Source organism: Marmota flaviventris, chromosome 1, assembly GCF_047511675.1.
Source record: "Marmota flaviventris isolate mMarFla1 chromosome 1, mMarFla1.hap1, whole genome shotgun sequence".
In the NCBI taxonomy this organism is placed as follows: Eukaryota; Metazoa; Chordata; class Mammalia; order Rodentia; family Sciuridae; genus Marmota; species Marmota flaviventris.
The window spans coordinates 21687858-21715672 of NC_092498.1; the positions used below are offsets into that span (position 1 = coordinate 21687858).

A 27815-nucleotide genomic window follows, 5' to 3' on the forward strand; every position below is an offset into this window, starting at 1 on the left:
GTGTCATTTGAGCAAAGATTAAGAAAGGGACTCTTCATGAACGTGTGGTTCCTTAGGGGCAACGCAGTATTTGGAGTTAGTCACAGTGAGGGCCAGGTGGGGTGTGGCAGGAGAAGGCCCACAGGACGTGGACACAGAGAGACAGTGCGGAGGGGCCTGCTCTAGGGAACATCCCAGGAGACTCCCAGTGGGTGCAGCATCTGCTCCTCCCACCGGGCTTTCTCCAGCGCTGTCTGCACCTAACCAGACCTGAGGCCAGGGAGCCGCTCCCAGAGGGTCTGTGCGGTCAGTGTCCTGGGCCAGAGAAGGGCAGGCCATGGATCTGGAAGAGCAGATAGAAGACTCCCAGCTCTGAAAGGATTTACTGAGATGAAATAAGATAGTCCCCAGAAGGTGCCGGACAGTGAGTGACTTAAAGTCAGGCACTTGGTCAGCGCTGCTGTCTCTTGTCATCTTTGCTATCGTCATCGTTATCATTAGCATTGTTATTATTGGTGCTGAAGGGTCTTCCTGTAGCCACTGCCTCCTAGCTGTGACTGTCTCTCACTCCTGGGCTGGGGCCCACACAGCTGGCCTTTAGCTTCCCTTGGGCAGTTGTATTTGGGTTGTGCCAATGGGCTGAGTCCAGCCAGACATGCTTTGGGGTGCCAGGAAGCTCCAACCATGGTTATCCTACATCTCAGTCTTTTCTTTCTCACTAGGGGAGACTGCCCTGTTGAGTCCTGGTGACAGCTGTGCCCAAGTGCTGCTGGGCTGTGAGGACCCTTCTCTGAAATGAAAGCCATGCCTTGGAACTGGACTTGTCTGCTGTCCCACCTCCTGATGGTAGGGATGGGCTCCTCCACTCTGCTCCCCCGGCAGCCACCCCCACTGACCCAGAAGCGGTCCTTTGTCACTTTCCGAGGAGAGCCCACCGAGGGCTTCAATCACCTGGTGGTGGATGAGAGGACAGGGCATATTTACTTGGGGGCCGTCAACAGGATCTATAAGCTTTCCAGTGACCTGAAGGTCTTGGTGACCCACCAGACAGGGCCGGACGAGGACAACCCTAAGTGCTACCCGCCCCGCATCGTCCAGACGTGCAATGAGCCTCTGACCACCACCAACAACGTCAACAAAATGCTCCTCATAGACTACAAGGAGAACCGGCTGATTGCGTGCGGGAGCCTGTACCAGGGCATCTGCAAGCTCCTGAGGCTGGAGGACCTCTTTAAGTTGGGGGAGCCTTTTCACAAGAAGGAGCACTACCTGTCGGGGGTCAATGAGAGTGGCTCGGTCTTCGGAGTGATTGTCTCCTACAGCAACCTGGATGACAAGCTCTTCATCGCCACGGCGGTGGATGGGAAGCCTGAGTATTTCCCTACCATCTCCAGCCGGAAGCTGACCAAGAACTCTGAGGCGGATGGCATGTTCGCTTACGTCTTCCATGATGAGTTTGTGGCTTCCATGATCAAGATCCCCTCGGACACCTTCACCGTCATCCCCGACTTTGATATCTACTACGTCTATGGTTTCAGCAGCGGCAACTTTGTCTACTTTTTGACCCTTCAGCCTGAGATGGTGTCCCCTCCAGGCTCCACGACAAAGGAACAGGTGTATACCTCCAAGCTCGTGAGGCTTTGCAAGGAGGACACAGCCTTCAACTCGTACGTGGAGGTGCCCATTGGCTGTGAGCGCGGCGGGGTGGAATACCGCCTGCTCCAGGCCGCCTACCTGTCCAAAGCCGGGGCTGTGCTGGGCCGGACCCTGAGTGTCCGCCCAGACGACGACCTCCTCTTCACCGTCTTCTCCAAGGGCCAGAAGCGGAAGATGAAATCTCTGGATGAATCAGCCCTGTGCATCTTTATTCTGAAGCAGATCAATGACCGCATTAAGGAGCGCCTGCAGTCCTGCTACCGGGGCGAGGGCACGCTGGACCTGGCCTGGCTCAAGGTGAAGGATATCCCCTGCAGCAGCGCGGTGAGTCGGGGGGAGCACTGGGCTGGGTGGTGGGCTGTGCATAAGGACCCGGCCTTATAATTTCTCTTCCCATTTTGTGAACAGGACAACTATATTCCATCCTGGGCCTCACTGGACTCACACCACCACTGGCTCTGACGCTCTGAGTATATGAGAGTCAGAAGTGGAGATAAGGCATTCGTTTCCCATTGCCACCTGGGTCTCTCTCTATTCCAGGTTGGCTTGCTGCATACAAGAGGGCGTGATGGGAATGGGTAGGAGAGTGTGAAGGAGATGTCCTGGGCACCCGGCCTGGTAGAGGGCTGTAGCACCCTTCTCATTAACCAAGCCTGCCAATCACGTTCCTGACTGTTTAGAACAAGAGCAGAGGTGGGAGAGAGGAGAGTGGAAGAAGTCACTCTAGAGGTGTGGTGTGATGGATGTGGGATTTCAGGAAAGCTAGGTTTTGAGCCCCTTGTGTATTTTTAGGACATGGGAAAAGTGAGGGCAGAAGTCAGGTAGGAGAAGCAAAGGAGAGCAGAAATAAGGCAGAGAGAAGAAAAGAGAACTTGTTTGGGAAAGGGATGGGAGGAGACAGACTGTTTATTAAGCATCTTCTGTGTGCACAGTGCCCTGGAAATGATGCATTCCAGAGTCAGGAAGCCAGAGAACAGCATCAGGTGACAGACGTGCTATAGGAGCCCAGAGTGAAGGTAGCTGGTTCAGGGGCCATCCCATGACCCGTGGGACTTGGTGTGCTGATAGGTATGGCCTTGCAGGAGGACCTCAGGTGAAATGGCTGACACAGCTTCCTGCCTCCCCACCCCTTTCAATATGAAAAGCATCTGCTTTTCTGAGCTTGACTTCTGTTCATCTTTCAAAGGGTACTGTTCTCTTTTCACATCCTTCAGGATTCCTCTGTCGGCATCTTCCGTGCCCACGACTCTCTCCCTCTCCTTTTTTCGTTTCCATTTAAAAAAATGGTGAACCTAGTTTGTAATCTATCTTGTAAAGCTAACTGGAAGAGGAGGGAGGAAAAACTCATCCATCAGATCCAAATATGCATTTGTCCCAGTGTGATTGACTGCTGCTCAAACTTTGGTGGCATTTTGCATGAGGAAAATGTATTTTGGTTGCATTGAAAAGTGTGTTTCCCTCCATAAAGTATAACTGCTTGCCAAACAGATCTCAGAGGACACTGGCACCTCTTCACTGGTGCATGATGAACAACACCATTCCTCTGTCCATTGTGATTTGAAGTGGGGGCAGTGAAGAGGGAGCAGAAGGAGCCCAGCAGAGTTTACCTTTGGTGCTCTGACATTTAGGCTCAGTCTGTTTTCCAGGGGCAGATTTTGGGTACCCGGGATGAAATGAAAAAATTCCATCCCTATTTGGAGGAACTGAAAGGCCAGGAGACCCTGTGCCACAAAGGAAATGGGAGAGGCAGAGCATCAACCAATGGGAAAATGAGAGCCAGGCCAGAGAGGGGACTCCAGCACCTGTTGAACCCTGGCCAGTGACTTCACCTTTGAGAATGCCTCCTGAATGGGGCCTGGTGTTTAGGGTAGTGGTTGATCCACTTGAGAGGGTCTGGGGTACAGGGTTAGGATCTGGGGGATCACAGACTGCTCCCAAAAGAAGATAATCAGTGACAGGCCAGATTTTGTGTTATGTCTATGTACATTACACATGCAAATAAAGGTCTCTGGGGAGAGACATTGGCATGTTGAAATAGGTCCTCCCCCTGTGCTGCTAAAATGGAATATCTGAAGCTGGGCAATTTATAATGAACAGAAATTTGTTTCACACAGTTCTGGAGGCCGGGAAATCCAAGTTCAAGGTGACTTCCTCTGGCAAGGGCCTTCTCGCTGTACCATAACGTGGTGGAAGGGCAAAGAGAAAGCCAGAGAAAGAACAAGAGGAACTGAACTCACCTTACTGCCTTAATAACAATCAATCCATTCACGAGGGCAGATCCCTCATGGCCTAACCACTTCTTCAATGCCCTTCTTATTAATACTGTTGCAATGGCAATGAAATTTCAACCTGAGTTTGGGAGGGGACAAATATTCAAACCCTAGTACCTTAGTTTAAACCCTCATTTTGTCTTGAGTACCTCAGACCCAACAAGGTCAACTAATTGCCCAAGGTCACACATCCTGTGAAGGAGTGGCAGAGCCAGCACTCAAGGAGAGTCCCCCTTACCTGCATGCCATATACATATTTGCACAGCCTTGCACACATATACTTGCATGCGTGCCATAAATAGTCCCATGAGTGTGCATACATAAACCTATGTTAGCAGATGTCAAGTCTATGCTGGGTGCTTACTATGAGATCAGAGGGGTTGGCAATCTCTGCAGAAAACTTGCTCACAACTGTCTTTTGGGCTGTGCTTTTGGGAGCAGCAGCATCTGCAGGGATCTGTCTGACTGCCACCGGCAGGTGTTGGTCCTGCCCTTGCTCCCTGCCACAGCACAAAAAGCCAAGTTCATCCTGGAAGTCTGCAGGCGGGTCCTAACACCACATGGTAGCCTTGGAGAGTACAGAGGCGATACAGCTTTGCAAGACAGACTGATGCCAGGACTGGGAGTAATGGAGCCAGATAACAAGCTTTTGATTTTTCTTTTGGCTTTAATTAGCCCTTTCAAGTTAGAGGCGAGTTCGGGGCCGAGAATAGAAAGGAGGAGGCCAGAAACTCGGAGCAGGGCTGGGGTTGTCTCCCCAGCCAGTCTAAAAAAGGCCAGACTGGCTTTTAATGCACAGTATCAGTTTCCTTTGATTTGGCTGATACCCGAGTTACTTTGCTCTGGCCCTCTTGTTACAATTCATTTGGACTCAGCTCAGACCACACATGTTTCACACGACATTGACATCGGCCAGGCCGGACTCCTGAGCCCCATGGAGTCTGCTGCATTGGCAAACCCAGCTTTCCTTTTTCCCATTCCCAAGGCTGTTGGGTTGGTGTCTTTCCCCCTTCCCTGCCTAGAGGCAGAAGATGGTCAAGATGAACCCTGGAATTCTTTTTTCCTTCTGAGAATGGAACTCCCTTGGGGCCTGTGAAGTGGACCCCGGATCTCAGGTGGCCTCTGTCCTGTGGTGTTTCCGCTGTTAGAAAAATGGGCCCAGAAAGTGGACATTTAGGGTTGTGTTTCGCAGGGTGGGATCCCTTGTGGGTTTTATGGCTGTTACAACTTAGCTTAAAAGGGGATCTGACCAGCGATTCATTTTTATTGCATTCCCTGTTGTCCTAATTCTCTAAGTCCCAGAGCGTGTCCCAGGGTACCCAGCAGGCTTTTGTGGACTCTTCCATTCGCTCCCCTAAACTCAGGCTTCCAGAACTCAGAGATGGAAGCATGGTGACCCCCGGGCTGCCTGCCTGCCTACCTCGTGAGGTCCCAGCATTCCCTCCAGCTGTGTTTAGTGGGGGATGGATAGAGAGGGGAAGAGAACCCCTGTGACTCAGCTTGCTATGCCATGGGGCTTCCATGGAACCACAGGTGGGGAAAGGGCTGAGTCATGAGGCTGGAGCCCCCTGGGTGTGGGCCCATAGAGCCCCGTGGTTACTGTACTGCAGACAAGCCAGAGAAGGCTTGCTGTGCCCACATCAGAGGTGAGCTTGGGGCCAGCAATGGCCTGCTCCTGGGGATGTTTTGCTGCAGATGCAAATTCACATTGGAAATGCAACTCCCTGAGCAGATACTGGGTGTGGAGGGTGGGGAGGTCGCAAGGTATATTCTAGTGTTTTGGGGGAATGGGAAATTTGGCTTCTAGCCATTCCTTCTCCTGGGTGTTGGTTTTCTTCACCCAGAATGGAGAGGGGTATCCAAGAACAAATGTGCAAGTGTCTGAAAATTGCTCCTTAGATCTCATGAGGACCTGGCCATAAGAAGAGTTCTAGAAGGACCTGTCAAGGTGTTCTAGTTCATCCTGGGGCTCAGGGAAACTAACAGTTAACCTGAGGCCCATTTTACTAATGGGTATCCAGGTGAGTTAATGACAAAGACTTGATTTCTCTCTTTCTCTAGCTCAGCACCAGGAGGTCCCTACTCTGGCCTCTTTTGTAGGCTGCCATGCCCCTCTGTCTGCCGAGACAGGACGGTAGGGCTGAGGAGCCCAAGCCTGTGGTTTCTGTCCTGTGATCCGGCCCAGTGCAGGCTTGGTGTCCAGGTATTTCTGAGTGGCTGACTGTACCTCCTCTCCCTTTCTCCAGACTCCTGGGTAAGTTCCCAGATCACTAGCCTCTGCCTCCAAATGGGCTGCTGAATGGTGGAATGTGTTGGCCTTGGAATAGTGCTTGGCAATGGATGCCCTGCTGGTGGACGCCAAGATCGTGGAATGACATCAGTCCCCAGGAGTCCAGAGTATGGTCATATGGCCTATGTGGCAAGAACGAAAGCTGTGCTCATGGGAGTGGCCATCTCTTCCTCCACTTAAATCTTCCCAAGTTTGGGACGAATTGAGAAGTGGCCATAGGAATCAGGATGGTCAGCCTGAGGACTGACAGGGCTGGATGGGGTGGGGGTGGGGGTGGGGTGAAGGTGAGCCACAATCAGCTTCTTCACTATTCCTTTAAGGCTGGACCTCAGAGGGACCTTTCACTAGAAAATTTGGGTCCCTGTGGCAGAACCACCACCTCCCACCTGTCAGACGGAGGTTGGGGGAGCAGAGCGTGCTGTCTGATGATAACGCTCAGGCTCTCTGCTGGTTTATGAGGATTTTATCAGATCCTTTTCCTCTCTCAGCAGTGCTTTAGGACGACAGAAAGGGCAGACAGCTCTCTAGCTGGGGGAACAGAGGGACAGAAAAGTCAAGTACTTCCCTGAGTGTCATGTAGTGAATAGACTAGAACCTGCTGGGCATTCAGATCTCAGCTGAGGCTTCTACCAAGGTTTATCTCCATGTGTGCTACTGGCCATTGTCTAAGTGGGCAGTGCCTCGTGCAGGGACCGTCTGGGCATTGCAGGGCATTTGTGATCCAGGCCCTGAATGCTAGGCACCCATGGAATTCTCTAGTTCCACTACAGCCAGAAAAGCTCTCCAAACTTCTCAAAGATGCTCACTGGGAACCACAGCTGGGCCAAGTTTCCTCTGACTTTGAGATGTACCCACCATCCCTGCTGGTCGCAAGAGGATCACAAAGTGCAAGGAACTGAGCACTTTTATATTTCACTTGAAGCCTCACCTCTTGACCAGGGGTGTGTATCACAGGTGTGGGGGACCCCCATTTCCACATGCTGTTTGACTCGCTGGTTTCCCCTGGCATGCAGTCCTGGGGAGGACTCGGGTCACCCCCTTGGACTGAGGCTGGCCTTGCATCCCAGCCTGGACAGTCACTCGGGTTTGTCTGGCGCCTGAGATCCTGAAACTCCACGAAAGTGAGCATCCGGAATGGCCAGGCAGCCGTCCCAGGCCCAGGGGCTGGCTGCTGCCCGTCTGCTTGGGTGTTTTCTTTACCCCGTCAGCAGGAAGCACAGCGCTGACTAGATGGGCTTGTTTCCTGTTGTTTATGGCGCTAGGCAACGTTGGCTCTTCCTGCGGGGCTCCCGCCCTCCCTCAGTCCAAGACCTCCTCCTTTTCCCGCCCCATCCCTCCTTTCTCATCTCTGACACTGTTTCAACACACTACAGCCCATAAACATGCACAACAAGCCACACTTACACTCTGGCCTTGTAGGTGGGCACATGCACATTTTTTATACCAGCCTAAGCCCTTCCCCTTTCGACCCTTCAGCCTTCTGGTTGGGCATTTGGTGGCCTGGTGTATGGCAACCCCATCTTGATAGAATCAAGTCTTTCCACTCTCACCTCACCATGGCTCCTGTCCCAGGTATTCAGGTAAAGTCACCCAGCTAACACCTTTTTGAGAGACCCACCCCAGTCAAGCATGCATGGTACCTGGGGTGTAGCATGGTGGCTGAGCCCTGGGTGGCGTGCTGGGCCTGGCAGGAGGAAAGGCTCTGAAGTTGGCCTCCTAGGCTGGATGTGTTCTCCCAGGATGCCTCCCCTGGAGCCAGTGGATCAACAGGGTAGTGTAGGACCCAGTGGGCACATGTGCTGAGTTTTAACACAGGGTGCTGCTAAAGGGACCTCAGCATAGGGTTTACCAAGCTGGGGATTAGGACACAGGGCCTTGCGATGCTGAGACATCACTTTGTGTGCCTGGCATAGAGGCATGCATACCTGTACACATACCATGTGCACAGAGTTCCACTCTCTACGTGATGATGGCTTTCTTTCTTAGGTGTCTGTCTCCCCACGCTTGATGTCTACCTGCTACCCTCTGCTTCTCCCTCCCTGTCTCCATTGAACTCACATTCCCTGTGCGTTTTCGTCTCCTGGTTCCTCTCCATCTCCTTCTTTCTGTGGCTTGTTCTCTCCCACGCCCACACACTACATTCAGCAGCAGATACAGTGAGATTCCTCTCTCACGTGTGCGTGCGCGCTCACACACGCCCACCTTGTACAGTATGCTATAGCCCAGCCCAGATGGGAAGCTGAACCTCTTCTCCATCCGCACAGAGACTAGCCCTGCTTACCAGGACAGATGTGCATTTCTGGGCCTTTCCTTCAATTCCCATCACCCACACAAGGAGGCATCTTGGCCCGGATACCGGCTGGGGAATCTGGATCTTTGGGTTCCAGCCAGCATCAGCCTGTGAGATGTAACAGGGTTGGTAAGCAGTTTCCCTTTTGCTCTGTTGCACAAATTTTGTCTTCAAGAAGGAGCTGATAAAATACTATCCCTTTAATGAAGTGCAAATGATAAATACACAGAATTAATAACTAATGATAGACACAGAGCATGTGGGATTTGTAGTTCACAACATTTTCACAGCACGATCCTGTATGTCTACCTTCAGTTATAACACACCCAATGAGTGAGAAAGGAGTGTAATGATGTCACTGTGGTTTAGTTGTTAGATTTCTTTCTTTCTTTTTTTTTTTTTTTCTCCATCAATGTCGGCCTTTTGAGAGCTTTGGACTATGCCTAACCCAGATGTTAGGTTCAACATCCTAGGCCAGGAGATGTATCTCCTGTCACCTGGCATATGTTTTCCTTCCACAAGACTGTGTTCCAAAGGCGAAGTGGATGTATTTGAAGGAGATGATCCTTTTCCAGCCACCCGCTCCCACTGTCATCCCCAGGTGTCCCTTAGCTTTTGCAAGGTGGAAGGAAACTCCACACACTGACACTCTGCACTTCTTTTCTTTTCTTTTTTTTTTTTTTAATTTTTAAAATTTTTTTGGTACCAAGGATTGAACCCAGGGGCACTTAACCACTGAGCCACATCCCCAGCCCCCAGCTTCCCCCTGCCTTATTTGTTTCTTTCTTTCTTTCTTTTTTTTTTTTTTAGAGACAGGGTCTCACTGAGTTGCTTAGGACCTCCCTAAGTTGCTGAGGCTGGCTTTGAACTTAAAATCCTCCTGCCTCAGCCTCCCCAGCCACTGGGATTACAGGTGTGCACCACTGTGCCCGGCTTGTACTTATTTCTTTTTATTAAGAAAGTTAGTAGAAAGGAGGAAAAGAAAGAACGGGGAGATCTTTCTGCCCTTTGGCCTCTGGTTTTTATTCCTAGCGGATTTGTTCCCTGATGCTGTCCCCGAATATGAACTGGGACCCCTGGGAGGAGAAAGCCAGCATTATTCCTGCGTGGTCACTGCGTCTCTGTTGGAGTTGCAGAATGTAATGGGATTGGCACGGCTGCTTTGCCCAGCATGCTGGCAACATTACCCAGACTCTCACATGGGCCTGAGGAAGAGACACGGCAACAAGAGTGGGCTAATAAAATTTATTCCCACTAATAAGAGAATGACCTACCCTATAATTCAGCCTGGCGAGCGGGGCCACTGCTTCCCTGAACCCGCCAGAAAACACACAAACTTAATCATCGTGGTGTTCCTTGCTTCAATTACAGTTCTAGTGGCGGCTGGGAGGGAGAGAGGGGCCTGGAGATTGATGGGCTGGTGGTGTGGGATTTATCTGCCCATGACATGGGGCTTCTGGGGATGGAAAGGCAGCGGGCAGCATCCCAGTGGGTTGGGGTTAGTACTGCTTACAAGGTGGGGAAGATCCCCGGGAATTTCCCAAGGGTCCAGTTTGGGCATGGCTGCCACCTGCAGAGTTGTACTACTTTGGCCAGGCTGGCCAGCCCCAGGCCATTGTGCTGTGGCCCTGGCTGCTTGTCAGTGCTCTCAGTAGCTCAGCTAATGAGGATAAGGTCAGGGGTCCAACCCCCTGGATCCCGACTGAGCTACGCTTTGTTGGCTCTGCTCTGCAGCCCTGGGAGGGATGCATGGCCAGAGCTCTATTGGTTACAGCCTGGTCTGAAGAAAGGGTGTCTGGATTAATGCCCCTCTCCTGGGAATATGGCTCAAATTAGTGGCCTTAGTTCCCTGCTAGAAGGCTTGCTTGTTATCATGATGCATGAAAGTCCTCTTAGATATCTGGTGACATGGGACCACAGTTGGTCTCCAAGCACAGATTTCAAAATGAATGAGAAAGAAAGTGTTACCTTTGTCCAGAGCTTTCCTTATCGCATAGGTAATTAAGTGCATTCTTTAATTCAATGAATATCTGCATCAAAAGCCACCCTGCACCCCTACAGAGCTCCTAAAACATGATGACCTTATATCATGGTTTTTGGCCCCCTCCTCTCCTTTGTGAAATGCCGGGAAGTAGGGCTGTGTTTCTTGGAAAACTCAGCTGCAATTTAGTTGGGTTGTTTTTCCAACCAGAGACACTTTTCACTGAGTCCCTTGAATAACATATTTGTCTAACTAGGTTACTGTGGCGGTGGCTTGATGGATCTCCCTCCCTTTCTCTGTACACATTCTTTTTCTTTTTTTTTTTTTTTTACAATCTCATTGAAAAAGACACAATAAAGAATCATTTTGAAACGATAGATACATTAGCAACTAAGTGGGTGAGGCCAAATCCTACTTTCCCTTTCCATCATCTGTGCTCACAGCCAGGGTGCTGGTGACAAGCTTCACCTGGAGCAGCACTTCCCTGGCTTGGATCTTGAGCAGCCCTTCCAGAGAGGGTTAGGAATCATCACGGAGAGAGAAAAGTGTATGCAGAAGGGTGAAGCCAAGAGAAGGCTGGAGAGTCAGGCTTTTCTGATTTCTTTCTTTGTTAGAAATGATCACTCCCAGCAGGGTATGGTGATGCACGCCTGTAATCCCAGTAGCTCAGAAGGCTGAGGCGGGAGGATTGTGAGTTCAAAGCCAGCCTCAGCAATTTACAGAGGCCCTAAGCAACTCAATGAGAACCTGTCTCTAAATAAAATACAAAAAACGGCTGTTGGTGTGGCTCAGTGGTTAGGTGCTCCTGGGTTCAATCCCCAGTACCAAAAAAGAAAAAAAAAAAAAGAAATAATTACTCGATCAGCCTGATGCGGGAGCATCTTAGAAAGTAATAGGCTTCCTGATGAGGCCAAACCTAAACCTGCTAGAGTCTCCCAAAGATGTTCCTTACTCCTGAAGGACCCTCTGCTTACCTCCACCTTACCTCCACCTGTGAGCAGGTAGAATGGAAGGTGCATGGAACCAATGTAGTCTGTGCTTCAGACTCTGGTAGGTTTATGAACACCCTAGGGGTCAGTGGCCATATTTGAGATATGGTTCCCAATAAGTGGGTGATCATTATCTCCCTGTACTGCAGAGCTTTACAACTGGAGTCTGTATTTAGACATGAGCTATTACAGCTTTTCTGATCAATATCTCCTTTAAAAAGAAATCCCACATGCGTAATTCACTGATTCTTGTTTCCAGAAGAGGCCTGCTGTGTATGTGTGTGTATGCGTGTATGTGTGTATGCGTGTGTGTGTGTGTGTTTGTGCGTGTGCAAATGTAATTAATGGCAAGAAATGTAGGGCTGCCAGGCATGAAGAATTCAAAGACCTTTTCCTGGCCCTATCAGTAGGAAGCTGTGGGCTTCCCTCCTCTTTCTCTCCTAACTTGTGTTTCTTTTGGAAATTTGAACTCTTACTTTCTTGAGACAAATGGACCCATTTGGACAGGGAAGAAACCCAGTTCTGGTGAAGGGCTAGGGCCTTCTTGAGAGGGGAGAGTTGGCTGGGCCCAGGGTCTGGGGAGAACAAAAAGGAGAGCTCATCCCCCCATGTCTCCTGTTCTCCCCAAGCCCCCTTGAGCTACCTGGAAGGAAGCCCCAGCACAAGATCACTTTTCTCCTTCTGGACTGGGAATTTGCAGCTCTATTTTTTTCTGTAACTTGATAGGTAATTGTAGGAGCCACTTCACGCTCCAGGCCTTGATTTTTCTCTCCTGTATAATGGGGTTGTCAGATGTTGTGACCTTCAGTTATTTTCTTCTTGGGAATAGCAGGCTGTCTGAAATGAGGGTCTGACACTGTGTCCTAACCCAAGAGAACTTGGAGTTGAGCCCAAGCCCAGGCAGCCCCGCCCTCTGTCCTCCCCCAGGCACATAACTGAAGCAGGCACGGACAGCTTTGCCGAGTCTAGATCTACCTCTGTCACTAGGAAAGGGCAATTCTTAAGGCAGAAACTGAGACTTTTGCATCTTTATATCACTGGAGCCTCCCCTAGTGCTTGGTTCTTTTAAATGCTCCAAAACAAATTAATAAGTAAAAAACTATAAGTAGCATTGTCTTATTTAGTGCCTCAGTAGGGGATTTGACAGGAAAAGTCCCCAGATGACCCCATGGTGGGTGAGCTTGGGTAAGTCTCAGATGCCTTCATTTCCTGTTTAATGGATGGGAGGGGTAGTGTCCCAGTTTGGGGGTGGATTTAGGGGTGCTCAGGACTCCATGAGTGAGATTGTACAATACTGTCCCATTTGGGAAGGAGAGGGGGGCTGGTTTGCTCCCAGGTGTAAGGACCTTTCTCTTTGCTGGACCATAGGTGCTGCCCATAGTACAAGGTGAGGTCAAGGCTGACTTGATTTCTCATCCTGGGGTTCAGGGCAGCCAGACAGGTGCATCTGTGGTCCAAGCAGTCGGCAGCATCCCACATCCATCCATCCATCCATCCATCCATCCATCCATCCATCCATCCTACTGGCTCACCTGGCCTGCTTTTTTGGATCAATTTGGGATATTTGTTAACAGTGGATGCCTGGGGTAAGATGGGCAGCCTGTGGCTATGGAAGAGACTGTCCCAGAGCTCAGCTAATTGACCCACAGGGGGATGGACCTGCTGACCTCTCCCTCGTTAACACTGCATTTGGACCACTGAGCTCTGGCCTAGTTCTGACCTCTCCATAATAAGGACTCAATGGGGGGTTTCTGCAAAGGTGGGACAACCACAGGCCAGGGCTAAAACGGCTCCATGTGGCAGGGGAGGTGCCAGAGGAACAGAGCAGAGGCCATGCTAGCAGGGGTCAGGGGTGATTTTAGGATCAGGCACCAACTCCTCCTCATCCCCTCTGGTCCTCAGGATGGGTTGGCATAGCCGTTAGCATCTGTCACTGGGACTTGGACTTGGGGGTCTCTACAGAGGGCTCCAGGGTCTGCCCCCACCTGTAGCCCTTCTCAGGGAGTCCCCACCGAGACCATCAGACACTTCTGTGCTCCTTGGGCGCTGCTTTGCCGCACTGCCCCGGATCCTGGGGACACTGCCTGAGGAAGGATACTGGCAGCATTGAAAATCCCCTTTCTGTGGAGATGATAGAGCTTTTCAGAGTGCCAGTCTCTCTGCAGAGTGGGAGCAATTTCCCTGTAATTGGTAAAGTAACCGTAACTGCTCTGTCATTTGTATGTAGCGACACGTAATTGCACGGTAACCTTTGCCGCTGTGTGCGAGGGAAGCGTGGTAAGCTATTAGATTGTAATTCGGAGTGTCAGCTCCGGCTCCCCACACCACCTCACCAGGGCTGCTGCTGCTCAGCAGGCCATGGGGAGGCCTCCGTGGGGCCTCTTGGCCCCCAGATCCAGTTGGGGGTCCTGCTCGGTAGAGCCCTTTGCTAGGAAAGGACCATCAGGAGATGAAGGCCAGGTGTCTGGAACCCCAGCACCTCACCTGAAGGAGTGGAAAGACACAGATGCCTTCCTCTGGCTTTCTGATGGAGTGAGTGGGTCCAGGATGGGGCCCCACAGAGTTATAATGAATAGTGCTCCATCTTCTGAATCTGAGATCTCAATTCTCTACTCCTCCATCTGGCCTGGTTGGCCCAATATCTACTCTATGCTGACAGATATTTAGGAAGAACCCCCTTTGCTACTTCACTTGACAACACTAGCCCCTTAATCTTGATAATGCCTCTGAGGTAGACACTGGATTTTCTCAGAGATACTGAGACTCACAAAGGCTAGCTGAGTTTTCGAAGGCGACAAACCATAATAAAGGCTAACACTTCCATAGCTCTTCCTAACTGGTGGCACTGTTCCCTAGGTATTGAATTATTTAATCGTCACCACTGTACTATGAAGGATGTACTATTATAAACTCCATTAACAGGTGGCAAACTAGAGAGAAGTTAAATGACTTTCCAAAGATCACACAGCATTAAGTAGCAGAGATGGAATTCAAGCCTTGTTGCCCACTCTTAGCCACTGTGAAAGCCAGACTTTTATTTATCCATCCATCCAACCACCTGCCCCTCCATGAATCCATTCATCCATCCATCCATCCATACATCCATCTAACCACCCCCCATCCCCACACATTCATCCATGTACCGCCCCCCCATCTATCTACCCACCCACCCACCCTCCATCCATTTAACACATGTATCTTAACCTACTATGCACCAGGAACTAAGCTAAAGGTACAAAAATATAAAACATGCTCCCTGTCCTTGAGTTCATAGTCCCTGGAGTGCATGGCCGCCCATCTTAATTGACACCTCACACATTCCATGAAGGCTTTGGGGGCAGTGGGAAGAAGATGCAGTGTCCTTCAGATGGGGCAGAGGTTGTAGTTCTAAGGCTTCTAGGTATGTTGATGGAGCTGCTCTAGTGGGTAGCACATGATTCTCATGGCCTGGGTGCTTATGTGCTTCCCTTGTTAGAATGAAGTTGCTCTTTAATAAATAAGCATCATCATGGTGGCCACAATGGGGTGACTGAAAGGGGATCACAGCCAAGTCTGGACCTAGTTCCTCTGGCTATGGCTCTAATCTGGCTGTAATGGGGCCCAGGGGGAGTCTCAGTCAACAATCACCACCCTCCCCTGTTGCCCAGGGTGCTCAGGAATCCACACCAGCCTTCACCTGTTCTCGGCTGGATTTCCACTCAAAAACAATGTGAAATATCTTGCATCAAAGGGGTGGAAAGACACAGGTGCTGAAGAGCTTCTAGTCCACTGGGCCCTTCGCCATTGCCCCCTCCAGTCCTCACAATGGTCCTGTCTTCCTGCTTTAAAGTCAGGGAAAGTGAAGCTCAGAGAACAACAGGACCAAGTTGTCCAGATGAGAAGCAGCTGAGCTGCCCTGCAAACGTGTCGCCTAATTTTCTTCCCCGCCACTTCCATGTGAAACATCCCTCCCTTAATGCCCCAGGAAACAGGCCTCCTCCCCACCACAGCTGGGGGACCGCTGCATCCATGCTGACCTGAGCCATCTTGGTCAAAGGCCTTGGTAAAAACTCCATCACCTGGACCCCCATAGCAGGGAGAAACTGAGCCATGGGGCGCCATGTTGTAAGTCCCAGTGCATCCTTTGCCTCGTTTGAGCCTGATGATAACCCTGGAGTAACTGCCGTGGTACAGGAGAGGAGACTGAGCCTCTGCCCCTGATCCTACCCTTTCCTACCCCCGATCCCACCCTCTGCCCCCTTTCCTACCCTTTCAGTAATTCTTCACTATGTCAAGATAAAAGGTTTAATCATCTGATATTGTGAGCCTGATGTTGGGTAGTATACTGTAGTAAACAAGGCTAGAATACCATGTTTAATTGACGTGTGTTTAGAGGAGAACAGTGTGGGTCTCTGAGGGGCTCACAGGGAGCTGCATGAGTGGAAGATGGGCGAGCCCTGGGCTCAGGCTTCGGGGTTGGGCTGTCCTCACTTCCCTTTGATAAAAAATTCCTCACCTGGTCTCCTGGCTGCTGAGGTGCTGCAGAGAAAGGGACCCACAGGTTGCTGACCTTCTGCCTCTGAGTGAGCATGATTTGATGATGCAGTTGCTGAAGTGCATACTATTTTTTTTTTTTTTTTAGAGTTTACTGTTGATTTTTGCTCAATCAAAGGGAAAAATTGTGTTTGGTAAATCTGACCACACAGAAAGGTAATTCTGGAAACTGAGAAGCCAGAAGTCTCCCACTTTCAGGTTAATGAGTGTTATAAGTGTGGCCAGGTGATGGGGGACACTGACCTTGCTCTACACCTCAGTCTCCCCCTATGCAAAGTAGTCAATCATTCAGTCTCATCTCCTTGGAAAATGGGTTTTAGGACAAAGTACAAGGGTTGCTGATGGCAGAGGTCCCTGCAGCAGTGTAGCCCCGGAAAGTTAGGGATGTGGATTCCTTGTGAGCCAGAACCAGCAGTGTTCAAGGACCATGAGGATTCCGGCGCTCCAGCTTCCCTGGGAACGCCTGGCAGGTTGCCATGGTTACCTCCAGCAAGGCATGGGCATCGCTTCCTCTTCTCCTGAGTCTTTGCTTTCTTTCTTCTCTCCATCCCTTTTAACTTCTACTACCTGTCTGCTTCCTCATTTTATCTTCATGGGAAGAACAATAAAGGTCAACCTAGACCTTGAAAGTTCCCTCCTAAATTTGACTCCCGTGGCTCTTTGTAGAGGGAGAGCGGAGAGTTGAGTTTGGTCTGGGCTGTGGACCAGATGATGTAGGAGAGACCAGAAGTAATCAAAGGCATGAAGCAGACATCTGCTCTGCACATGGCTGCGGGGCCTGCCCACACTCTCCCCCTGTCCATCCTGACTGCCTGGGAGGAAGAAGGGGAGAAAAAAGGGGAGAGGTCAGAGAGAGCTTTCAATGCTCAGCACATGGCCTTCCCCAGGTGGACGATGGCTGCCAGCCCCCTCCGTGGAACAGAGCGGAGGAGCCCCAGGCCCTGGAGAGCTCAATTGGCCACTTTCACACAGCTGCGCTGGCAAGAGCCTGCCTGCTGTTCTCCAGATTTCTCTTGCTTTGGCCGGATTGAAGCCTTTAAAAAAGTGACACCTTGTATTTTATTTCACTCCTTTTTCTGAAAGATCCAAAGACATTTACAGGCATGAGCGCAATAGGCTTTATGGTAGCCCATCAAAAAGCAGGGATTGTTTCCTTCGTCTTTATAGAGCAGAAAATAAAAGCACAGGAAGACGGAGTAACTCTTCTGAGGCCACACAGTGCTTCCAAGAAAGGGTGGAAAATCCAGTAAGTTCCTGGCGCCTGGGAGAGGCCTGAGCCAAACCAAGGCTGTTTGTGGAGAGTGCCGGAGGCTCCTTGCAAGTCACTGTGCAGGCCTCTGCACCAGTGTTGCATGGGTACCCCTCATTATATTGGGGATCTGGAGGCCTCATGGGAAAAAAAGGGGAGACTGAGCAGAAATGTTGTGGGGATCTGGCCAAGAAGCTCTCCCTACTGGCTCCTGACCCCTGAGGTTGTGCTTCCTGGAGCCAAAGAGTTGGGTTGGTGTGTCCCATAGGATATTTCAAGAGTATCTTTAAGGAAGGCTGACAGGTGTTATTGCTTAAAAGGGCCAGGCAAAGTGGCGCACACCTGTAATCCCAGCAGCCCAGGAAGCTGAGGCAGGAGGATTGCAAGTTCAAAGCCAGCCTCAGCAACTTAGCAATACCCTAAGCAATTTAGCGAGAGAGACCCTGTCTCAAAATCAAAAGGGGTGGGGATGTGGCTCAGTGTTTAAGCATCCCTGGTACCAAATATATATATATATTTGGTATGAAACATATAATAGGCCAGGATTGGGTAAACATGTTTCTTCTTAAGACTTTCCATTATGAATGCCGTAGATTGCATTAGGATGTTTCCAAGGAACCCTGCTAAGTGGAGCATCTTGGGAAGCTTGGATTCCAGAGACAACGCTTTGGGAAAGCCTGGTTCAAGCATGACAAGGTCACGGTTGCCCCTCTTTGCTGTGCCCTAAGAGATGGGATGCCCTAGGATTGGCTGGTGAGGGACCACCGTGGTTCTGTAAGACGGGGAGTTCCACGGACTTCCCTCTCCGCTCCTCCTTTCCCCAGCTGATCACCTGCACAGGCCTCTGCTGTGACTGTTAGCTATGCATTCATGCGTCTAGTTCTTTATTTCCACCGGCACGTCTGCTCCACGGCAGGTGTGTACATGGGAAGGTTGCTTCCCTCTTACACCTGAGCCCAGCTCTCCGTGCCATGCTCATCAGATACTGGCCCAGTGCTTCTCCATGTGCCGGTGATGACAGGCAATCAAAGCCACCAAGATGGTGCCTGGAAGGGTCTGAGGAAGGGCAGAGAGGTCACGGAGTCTGGTGAGAAGAGACCCTAGGGATTCTCTTTTGTCATGGTCCTGCAGCTGCCTCCGTAAGTGACTGCTGACAGGTCACCAAATTCCTCTACTGCTGAGCCTGTCCCTCTAAAAAGGGAGGATTTGTACCAGATCCAGGATTCTTCTCTCTCTAGAGTTCTCTGACTTCAGACAATGGCCCTGAAGCTCCTTTTTTTTTAATATTTACTTATTTTTTTTAGTTTTAGGTGGACACAATATCTTTATTTTACATTTATGTGGTGCTGAGGATCGAACCCAGTGCCTCGTGCATGCCAGGCGAGCACTCTACCACTGAGCCACGATCCCAGCCCTGAAGCTCCTTTTTGATTCGTCTCTTTTTCACTTTCAGCTCTTAACCATCGATGACAACTTCTGTGGCCTGGATATGAATGCTCCCCTGGGAGTGTCCGAGATGGTGCGTGGCATCCCGGTCTTCACGGAGGACAGGGACCGCATGACTTCCGTCATTGCCTACGTCTACAAGAATCACTCTCTAGCCTTCGTGGGCACCAAGAGTGGCAAGCTGAAGAAGGTAGGAATGAGGTGCTGCTGGTGGATGATTGTGGAGACAGGCTGCTCCCACGGGATGATATTATCTCATGGTTTCTTACTCCTGTGCGCTTGATGGGCTATAAGACTGGTCTGACGTAGGGAGATAGGCTGCTGGAGGTCAGGATGATTGCCTTTTTTTCAATGCCTTTGTCCTTGGTTGTTGTGAGAACCAGGCTGTTGTGAGTGTGTGGTGTTGAGAGCCACAGCCGAAGGGGCCCCAGCAAACTTCCAGCTGCCGGCTGATGATTGGCTCACAGCGGCCCCAGCAACATCTAGCTGATTGGCTCCTCTGCGGTGATGCTCATTGGGCTGTTTCCCTGCCCTTTCAGACCACGGAGCTGCTCATTGGGGGACTTTTTTGGCTCCGCCCACATGACCCAGCCAATCGGCCTCAAGAGCAGGAGGATTGTGGGAGGTGGAGAGAAGCTTGTGGGGGAGAGAGAGGCTTGTGGAAAGCCGGTGGTGGCAGTTGAGGCTCTGAGGGTTTTTCCTGAGAGGCTGTTTTGTTTGGCGTGTGTGGTTCTAAAAATAAAGTTAGTTTCTTTTGACAAGTGGCTCCTGATTGTGCCCAGCCAGACTGCGGCAGTGTGGTGCACTCTTCCCTAGGAAAGGTTTGAGTGCACGCTTCCTCTATCATTCCAAACAGTGTACTCTGTTCAACTTGGGCTAGTGCCCTGCGGCAAGGGCTTTATTAGGTCTGGGTGGCTGGGGAAGTGGGCAGCGGGGAGGAGGGGGCAGGGCAGGCCTGTTCCTCTTGCTCCAGCCCTTCTGGCTGGTGCATCCATCTGGAATCCATTTAGGGAACAGATGGAGGAACACGCAGACCTGTTAGAATTGCTAATGGGGCTAAAAGCCAACTTGTGGGACAAGGAGATGTGGAGGCCATGCAACAATAGGAATTGCTTAAGGTGAGGTGGAAATATGGTCCAAGGACCTGGACTGTCCTCCTTGATCCCCAGAAGCTGGCTGGCTCTTGGGGTGTTGGATAATCTTGGCTCGTCAGCAGTGTTGGGAGAGCCCATCCACCCAGGGATGCTCCTTGCTCAGGGTTTTCTATTTCACTGGATTGAAGCTGGCTCCACAGCATGTCTTCCTTGATGGGGTGAGAAGTCTTTCTAAGACTATACGCTCTCCATCTTATATTCTGTTGACTGAGAGTTGTACTTCAGTCCTTTCCTATGACCTTTTGGTGATGGACTTGCCTTAGAATTCTCTGGATGTTGTGTGATTTGGGCTAAGTAAAGAGGCACTGTGTGATGGAGATTGAACCTTGATCCCTACTTTTCTCTTTGCTGTATTTCTGGGCATTGGCTCTGGATGGTCCAGGGGAAATGTTCTGTGCAATATTTAGAAGGTTATTTCTGATCTACCAGCCTACTATGCAACAAACACAGAAATCTTTCTTTCTGTTGAACTCGATACCTTTGTGGCACCATTTGTAGGGTCTGGAATGTGACAGTGTAGAAGGCAAGACGTGTGTGTGAGCGGGGATGTGCATGTGGAGCATCGAGTGGGAAATAGCTGGAAAAGAAGGCAGTGTCCACTGCTGGAGGTTCATGGCACACTCTGTGAGGGTGACGAACAATGTCCTGCCTGTGTGGCACTGCCCAGGAGGACATAATTACCAGACTTTAGGGTCCTGTCATCTGTGTCAAAACCAAAAAACGATTTCCCCATTTGTCTACACATCTTCAAAAATCCTCTTTCATGGGTTCCTGCCTTTTCTGAGAACACAGTAAGTACAACTGAACTTTGTCTTGCTCATGGCTCCTTGTGATGCCGACTCGTGTATTGAACTGAGTTTTGTGGAGGCCTGGAGAAGATGCTGGAAGGCGTGGGGGTGATGTCCCCACGCAGCTCCTGGGTGTGACTGTTGCCTTCCTGGTCCTTCCTCCCATCACCTGCAGCTGCTGGGAAACGCTGGCGACTCCAGTGCCTTGGTCCCTCAGTCTGCAGCTTCCGGCTGGCAGTGGGCGGGCAGTCAGCCGCCAGTCTTGCTGCAGTTGTGTCCCGTGAGCCTCCGCGGGCACCGAGGGGAGGAGCGCGAAAGCCACTGAGCAGGCAGGGCTCTGGGGGACACTTCCCTTGGTTGTTCAGGTGGCCGCTTTTGCTGTTATTTGATGGTTTCAGTTGGCTGCAGAAAGTGAACGCTAAATCCCAAAGGTGTTATTGCTGTAATTTGGATCTCAAATTTCCTCCAAAGGACCTGTGTTGAAGGCCTGGTCCCCGGGGGTGTGCTTTGGAATGTGGTGCAACCTTGGGGAGGGGAGCCGATGGGAGGACCTGAGGTCTCTGGAGGCAAGTCTTCCTTGAAGGGGGTCGTGGGACCCTGGTGCCTGCCCTTTTCCTTTTGCTCCCTGGATCTGGTGTAAGCAGTTTTGCTCCACCACAACCTCTGGTCACCATGTACTGCCACCCTGCAGGCCCCAAACAATGGGGCCAACAGAACTTAAACTGGCACTTCCCAAACCATGAGTCAGAAATAAATGGTTAATCCATAAGTTATTTATCTCAGTGTTTTATTATAGTGGTGGAAAGCTGACTGGTTCTCTTACCATCCCATCCAGCGTCCCTTGACCGTCTTGCCTGCTCCCATGGGGAATAGGCACTATTGAGAATAAATAAATAGGCAACACACTATGGGGGTCTTGGCCCTTCCCTGCAGTGAGCCCAGTCTCAGTGCAATGGAAAAAGTGACATCCTCCATTGACCTCAAAGTCCTATCTGCCAAATTTCCTATCGGCAGCCAGAGGATCATGCAACTCACTGGCAAGACAGAATGAAACCTGGATGAGGATTTATTTATTGTCGTTGTCTGACCTGGCTGGAATACGGTGTCAGTGAAATGAACATAGAAAGTTCAGTGCACATAACCGGCAATCATTGAGGGGGAAAAAACACATGTTTTCAAGTCATGGTTGCACTGTAAACCTGAGAGAGTCACCTTGTAGATGCATGCTGTTGGTCCGAGGGTGGATTGAGGCAGCGGGCAGCTCGCAATGTCCCTTGTCCCTTCCCAGAGAGCTCATGCACAGCACATCCTCAGGAGTGGGGAGGAGGACAGCCCAGGAGTATGGGTGAACACTTAGAAACAACCCTCAGAGACTGGCAGGGGCAGGTGGCAGGGCCAAGTCACCCCGGGCTGGCATTTCCCATCTTTTCCCTTGGTGGGTTTACATAGTTCTCTTTCAGCCACTTGGGACATTATATTTAATTTCCAGAGCATTGGTGGGGCTGCTGAGGCATAAAATTTGAAAGCCAAGAGCAGAAGGGTCGTGTGGGGGGACCGAGCCGTCGTTCCCCTGGGAAGAGGCGCCATCACGGGGACACACTTTCTGCTCCGTGGGCTCAGACTGGCAGCCTCTTAATGGTTCTGCTCAAGCCCAGCAACTGCTTCTGCCAGCTCAGCACAGCTGGCCCAGGGGACAGTCGGAGTGGGAAAGGAAGGCTGGGCCACGGTGCCTGTTGTTTGAAATAATAAAAAGCAAAAGTGGCCCGTTTATTTATTTTTCCTAAACAATAAAATGTTCCACCGCCCCAGCTCTCTGGGTGCCCCACCCCTTTCCTTGTGATATCTGACTTGCTTTCCCCCTGAGCTTAACACGCCCATAGCCACCCTTTGGGCCGAGGCCCAGCCATGACAAACTTGGGGCTGCGGGAGGATTTTGCAGCAAGTTTTGTGAGCGACCGAGATCAGGGGGTGAGAATAATGGAAATCATACGGTAGCCGTAATTACAGAGTTGGTGTCCCTGAGCCCTGTAATAATCTCCTGTGTGCATCGAGGGCCTTTCAGAGTTCTTTGCAGCATGACAAGGGACTCAAAGTGGGCAGGGTGGGCAGAAAGGAGGCTGGGGGTTTACTGAGAATAAGGAAGTTTGGCTCTGGGTTTTTAGGGACCCAGGGGCTAGACTGTAGCTATCCATAGGCTGCCCTCAAAATTACTGACTTTTCATTGTGTTTGAAAGGTGTGAGTCCCAGTCATTTGCAACCTTGCCTTTGATGACCGTAATTTCACTCCTCAAGTGCACACATCACATGAGGCAAGGGGAAAGGAGGTGAGGAAAGTGCCAATTTGGATGTCTTTGATGTTTTCTGATGTGAGTGTATGTGTTATAGACAGCATTGGCAGCCTTTTCCCACAGTGAGCGTTAAAGGTGTGTGCTCTTAAGAAATACAGCACGGAAACGTTACACTCATTAGGAGGTACCTAGGAACTTAGAAATAATCCACAGACTATTAAAATTTCAGCCACAGGTGAAAATCATAAGGGAAACACCATCTTGACTTGCCTTGGGGTGACCACCCAAATCTGAAAGCCTTTGACCCAAGTTGGGGTAATCAGGTCAGTGTGCTCTCAGAAAGACAAGATTCCTTTGCTTAAATATTTCTGCAGAAATCCTCGCTGCATCTTGCTTCCTCTCGCTAAGTGATCATATTTTATGGCGGCTGCTCAGCAGTGAATTACTGCCTGAAGTTAGCGGGAGAGACTAACGTTCATTGTGAACCAAAACATCATAAACTTCCACTTGAGGTGTGATTGCTTCTTTAGTTTTGTGATTGCGTCTTTCCCGGATGTTTTTGCTGGGCTGAACGGCTCGTGCTTACAGGGTGGAGCTCTGGATCTGGTTAGGCAGAGCTCTGGTGCTCTTGCTGTAAGCATGCATGCTTCCGGCCAGACCAGCCTCTCTGGCTGAGAACTGCATGTGCGTCCACCTGCAGAGTCAATAGCAGCATAAAACACAAAAAAATCACTTTTATTGGCAATTGTCATGCAGATTAATTTAATTATCCTAATTTTTTACCCCTTGAATGTGTTTTAAAATCGATTTGCGCGTGTTCCCTAGGCTCTCTGAGTCCAGGAGGGAAATTAGCCAGAAGCAGAGTTGTGCAGACAGACAGCTTGGAGCTGGTGTCCTTCTCCTCTGTGTGCGTGTTTTCAGTCCTTGAGTCTCAAAGCAATAGCAGACCCGATGTTCCAGCCGCTGCTCTGCCAGTTTCTAGATACACCCAGGAATTCTTTGTAAAACTCCTCTGGAAATATGAATCCACTTTAAAAATAAATTCATGCCATGTAAAGCTCCGTAGATGGGTGAAAAGATCAGGAAAGAAATGGAGGCCCCGTGTTAGATCTCCACATTGACTGGAAACCTGTGGGTTTGTATAGTTGATCCACGTGTGGTCGGTCTGCTCTGCCGCATGAGGTGCTTCTCAAACCTGAGCGCCTCAAGTTTACACGTGGTTAGGCACGAGCAGGAAGGAACAGAAAGGAACAGACGGCCCTTGCGTCATTAGTCTGCCCATCCTGGGGATCTAAAACTGGCCCTTCAGGACAGTTTTGCCTTGTGCCAACTGTCTGCTCCTCCTGTGCCTTCCTCTTGTCTCGTCCCAATCTCCTTTTCTGTGTTATATGCTTTTCCCCTTGTTATGCCAATGAGGAGAGCAACAAAGCTGGGTACTGTCCCCCTGGACTAATTTTATGCTCTTGAACACAGTAAGCCCTTACTTAACCATCCTTTTAACATGTTGCCCCACCAGCCCAATCCTCTCCCCCTTTCCTTTTTATCACGACTCTGTCCATGGGCCCCCCTACCTTCCCCACACATCTCTGGGGGGAATCTCAAGTGTCCACTCAGCACTGACCCAAACAAGTGTGGGGAGGTGTCCTTAGCATGGTCTCTGCCCTCTCCAGGCTCCAATCTGATGGCTGAGCACCCACACCTTCTCTTCCTACTTCCCCTTGAGGCCCAGGTTGCCATCCCCAGCAAACACGACTTCAAGGGCTCTTGTCATCCTCTCTTCCAAATGATCATTGCGACTGCATGTGATTTAAAGAGATCATTTGAAATGAGCTTTGTCAATTCAAGATTTATTGATACATGTGCCACTTTTTGGAATCATATGTGTGTGTGTGTGTGTGTGTGGATATTCATTTGTATAGAAAGATTCTGATCGTAAATTAAAATGCAAAGACATTAAAATTGAAGAAAGTGCCGCAGAAACGCCCCAAATCATAGAGCGCTTTCCATCAGCTGATACACAAATGTCAGACGCGCCGGAGGAATTTATCCAGTGACACATGCAATTGAAGTAAAATATTGTACTTTACAAGAACATATCATTAGAATGAAAACTAGCAGCATATCAGGAGCCTGGCCATGTAACCAAGACAACAAAGAGATGAGTGACATGGTGTGCAGAGGAGGGGGGTGGGAGGCAGAAAGCAAAGGACAGGTGGGCCCCAGCTGTAGAGGTCCCTTACTGCTGGGCTCATCCCTGCTACACCCTGGATGGGAGGGAATAGGGTCTGGATGTCAGTAGCGTGAAGGTTCTCATCGAGGAGAGACCCAAGGGAGGGTTTCGTTACCAGAAATTGCTAAGACTTCCGTGGCTACTTTGATGGGGAAAGTGGTGGCAGCTGGACTGATTTACAGTCCACCATTGATGCTCTGATTGGGGGTCCACTTAGAGTTCCCACTTGTTTTTAGGGACTTTGGTGAAGGTGGCCACTGGGCTGCTTCTCAGTGGTGTCTTCCTCTAGCAGCTCTGGCTTCTTGTAAAAACCTCCCTGGTGACGTTTTGCGCTCCGTCGAGTCTCTCGCATCCATTTCATACCTTCTGTCCTGGCCCAGGTGACACAGGGGAACGGTATCTATTGCTGTGCAGCAAATTGCCCAGACATATCACCATATGCCTTTGTGGGTCAGGAATCCCGGCATGCTTAGCTGGGTCCTCACAGGCTGTGGTCAAGTGTTGGGTTGGGCTGCAGTCAGCCCAAGAATCAGGCCAACGTGGTGTGGGTCACTTGTGTGGCTGTTGGCCAGCCTCAGGTCCTCACAGAGAGGAGGCCAGTTCTTTGCCATCAAGATTGCTCACACCCCAACAAAACAGGGCACTGGCTTCTCGAGAGCAAGAGGAAAGAGAGAAAATGAGAGGGGGCGAGCAAGAAGAAGGCCATCATCTTTTTGAAAGCTGATCCTAGAAGTGACATGTCAGTGCTTTTGTTGTACTCTGGGTGTTAGAAGCCACCATTTGGCCTGGCTCACGTCCAGGAGGAAGGAACTCCACAAGGGCGTGAATACCAGGAAGTGGGGCCCCTGGGGCCTTGTAGTGGCTCCTACCACTTAGGGCTTTGTATCCGGGCCCTGGAAGGTGCCTGGACCATTGCTTTTAGTGCTCTAGAGATGGCACAGCCTTGCTTGGAATGACAGTGGCCCAGGCACATCTTCTGGCTTCCCAGGGTTCTGATTGTGCAGCTGTATTAGAGAATTGGGGGCTGAGCAGGAGTCACCCCATCCTTAGGAAGGAGTGCAGCTCTGGTGGGCCATACCCAGGGCTCTGATCATCAGGGAAAGGGTGGTGCTTGGTGAAGGGAGAGGAGAGAGAATTGGCCTTCAAATCAGTGGCTGTGTGTGGCCACAGAGAGTGCAGCCTCCTGACATGGGCTACAGCGGGGGTCTCCGGCTCCTTAGGGAGAGTCGCTTTGGGCTGACTGGGGCTGGTGGGAAAGAGAATTGGGAAAGAGAATGGGGGAAGGTCACTTAGGTACTTTGGATCCCGCGGAGGTACCAGGCACTGTTCCAGGACTCTGTGCACTTTACACACCTCCTCTTATGTCATCCTCTGTGTTTCTTTTTTGGGGTAAATCTGAAAACCTCTGTTTTGCCCATGATAAAAGGGACAGGCTGAGTTCCCTGAGGTCATATATTTTAATGGAAGGTCTACCCTTTGCTGATTTACATAGTAACATATGGACTTTACCTGAGGCCTTCCTCTGTCCCTGGAGGTAAGTCTTGCCTCTAGGACTGTGAGAGGAGATGGTCACCTGGCCGCCTCCTGTACGTGGCCAGCCTGGCTGTTGGCCAGAACCTTCCTTTCATTCCCTCAGGCCTGCCCTGTCTCTGTGTCTCTGTGTTGGTGCTTGGGGAGCCGTAGCTAATTTTCCTGTCTCTGGATGCTCACTTATTTAATCCATCCTACAAAGAATGGCAGATTCATCTTCCTGATGCAGCTCAAATCCTCTTACTCTCATAGTTAGGAAAAACAAAACAAAACTCACCTCATCCCGCCTGTCCAGCCCCGCTGCCCAGAGCCTGGTCTGTGTGAACTGCTGCACCGAGGACGTGGGGCCCCCAGTGTCAGCTGTGGCCTTTGTATTGTGAGTACTCAAGAGCCTTGTTAAATTTAAACACCGAGGAGGAGGCTCCCACCTGAGAGGCAGCAGGATTCCCACCTCCGCAGCTGCCTATATGGCTGCTCCAGGCCCAGCCTCCCTGCACGGCCAGGTCCCCTTCAGCACAGTGTGCACCCAGCTGGGATCCTGCAGCGGGTGGGGGGTCTGTGGGGAGGTGGAAGATTCTCTGGGAAGCAGACACACTGTGCTCCTCCACCTACCCCTGACCTGTGGCCAGGGACACTTGCTGTGTGCTGAGCTCCCCTGTGAACAGTCTCACCCAGCAGCTGTGCAACTGTGGGTTCTGGATTTGCCTTCCTGTTGCCCGGCATCCGGGTCTCTGCCTTTACTTGTTTGGAAGATGGCTGCTTGTGCTTGGTCACAGCCCCTCCAGCTCTGCAGGCCCTCTGGAGCAGAGCTGGGTCACAGTGGATCTGTGTGGCTCACGGTTATCACGCGCCCTCTCACCACCCAAGGATCCAACCTTCTCTTTCTTTCTAAACTCCCAGCCCAAACTTGAGCTTCTGGGCTCTCCTCTCCACCCCTGTCCTCTGTCCTCACCGTTTCCCTCCCAGCCCTCGCTGTGTTCTCCTTGCCAGTGTGTCACGTTGTACCAAAGATCCCTTCACACACACTATCTTGACCAATTTGCCCAGGATGACCATGGGTGAAGGAATGCCTGAGGCGCTGCTATCCACAGTGTCTGCCTCAATGTGGAAAGTTGAGTCTCCTTTTAAAAGGGTACAGAGGA

The 27815-nt window shown here is 50.7% G+C and overlaps 1 protein-coding gene across 1 annotated transcript in view; it reads left to right on the forward strand.

Annotated features, from left to right (window-relative positions):
* Plxna4 (plexin A4) overlaps nucleotides 1–27815 on the forward strand; it is a 423940-nt gene that overhangs the window by 69885 nt on the left and 326240 nt on the right. The window contains exons 2-3 of the mRNA XM_027950129.2: nucleotides 702–1959; nucleotides 18691–18873. Coding sequence (XP_027805930.2) covers nucleotides 775–1959; nucleotides 18691–18873 — 1368 coding nt within the window. The 5' untranslated portion in view covers nucleotides 702–774. The remainder of the gene's footprint in view (nucleotides 1–701; nucleotides 1960–18690; nucleotides 18874–27815) is intronic.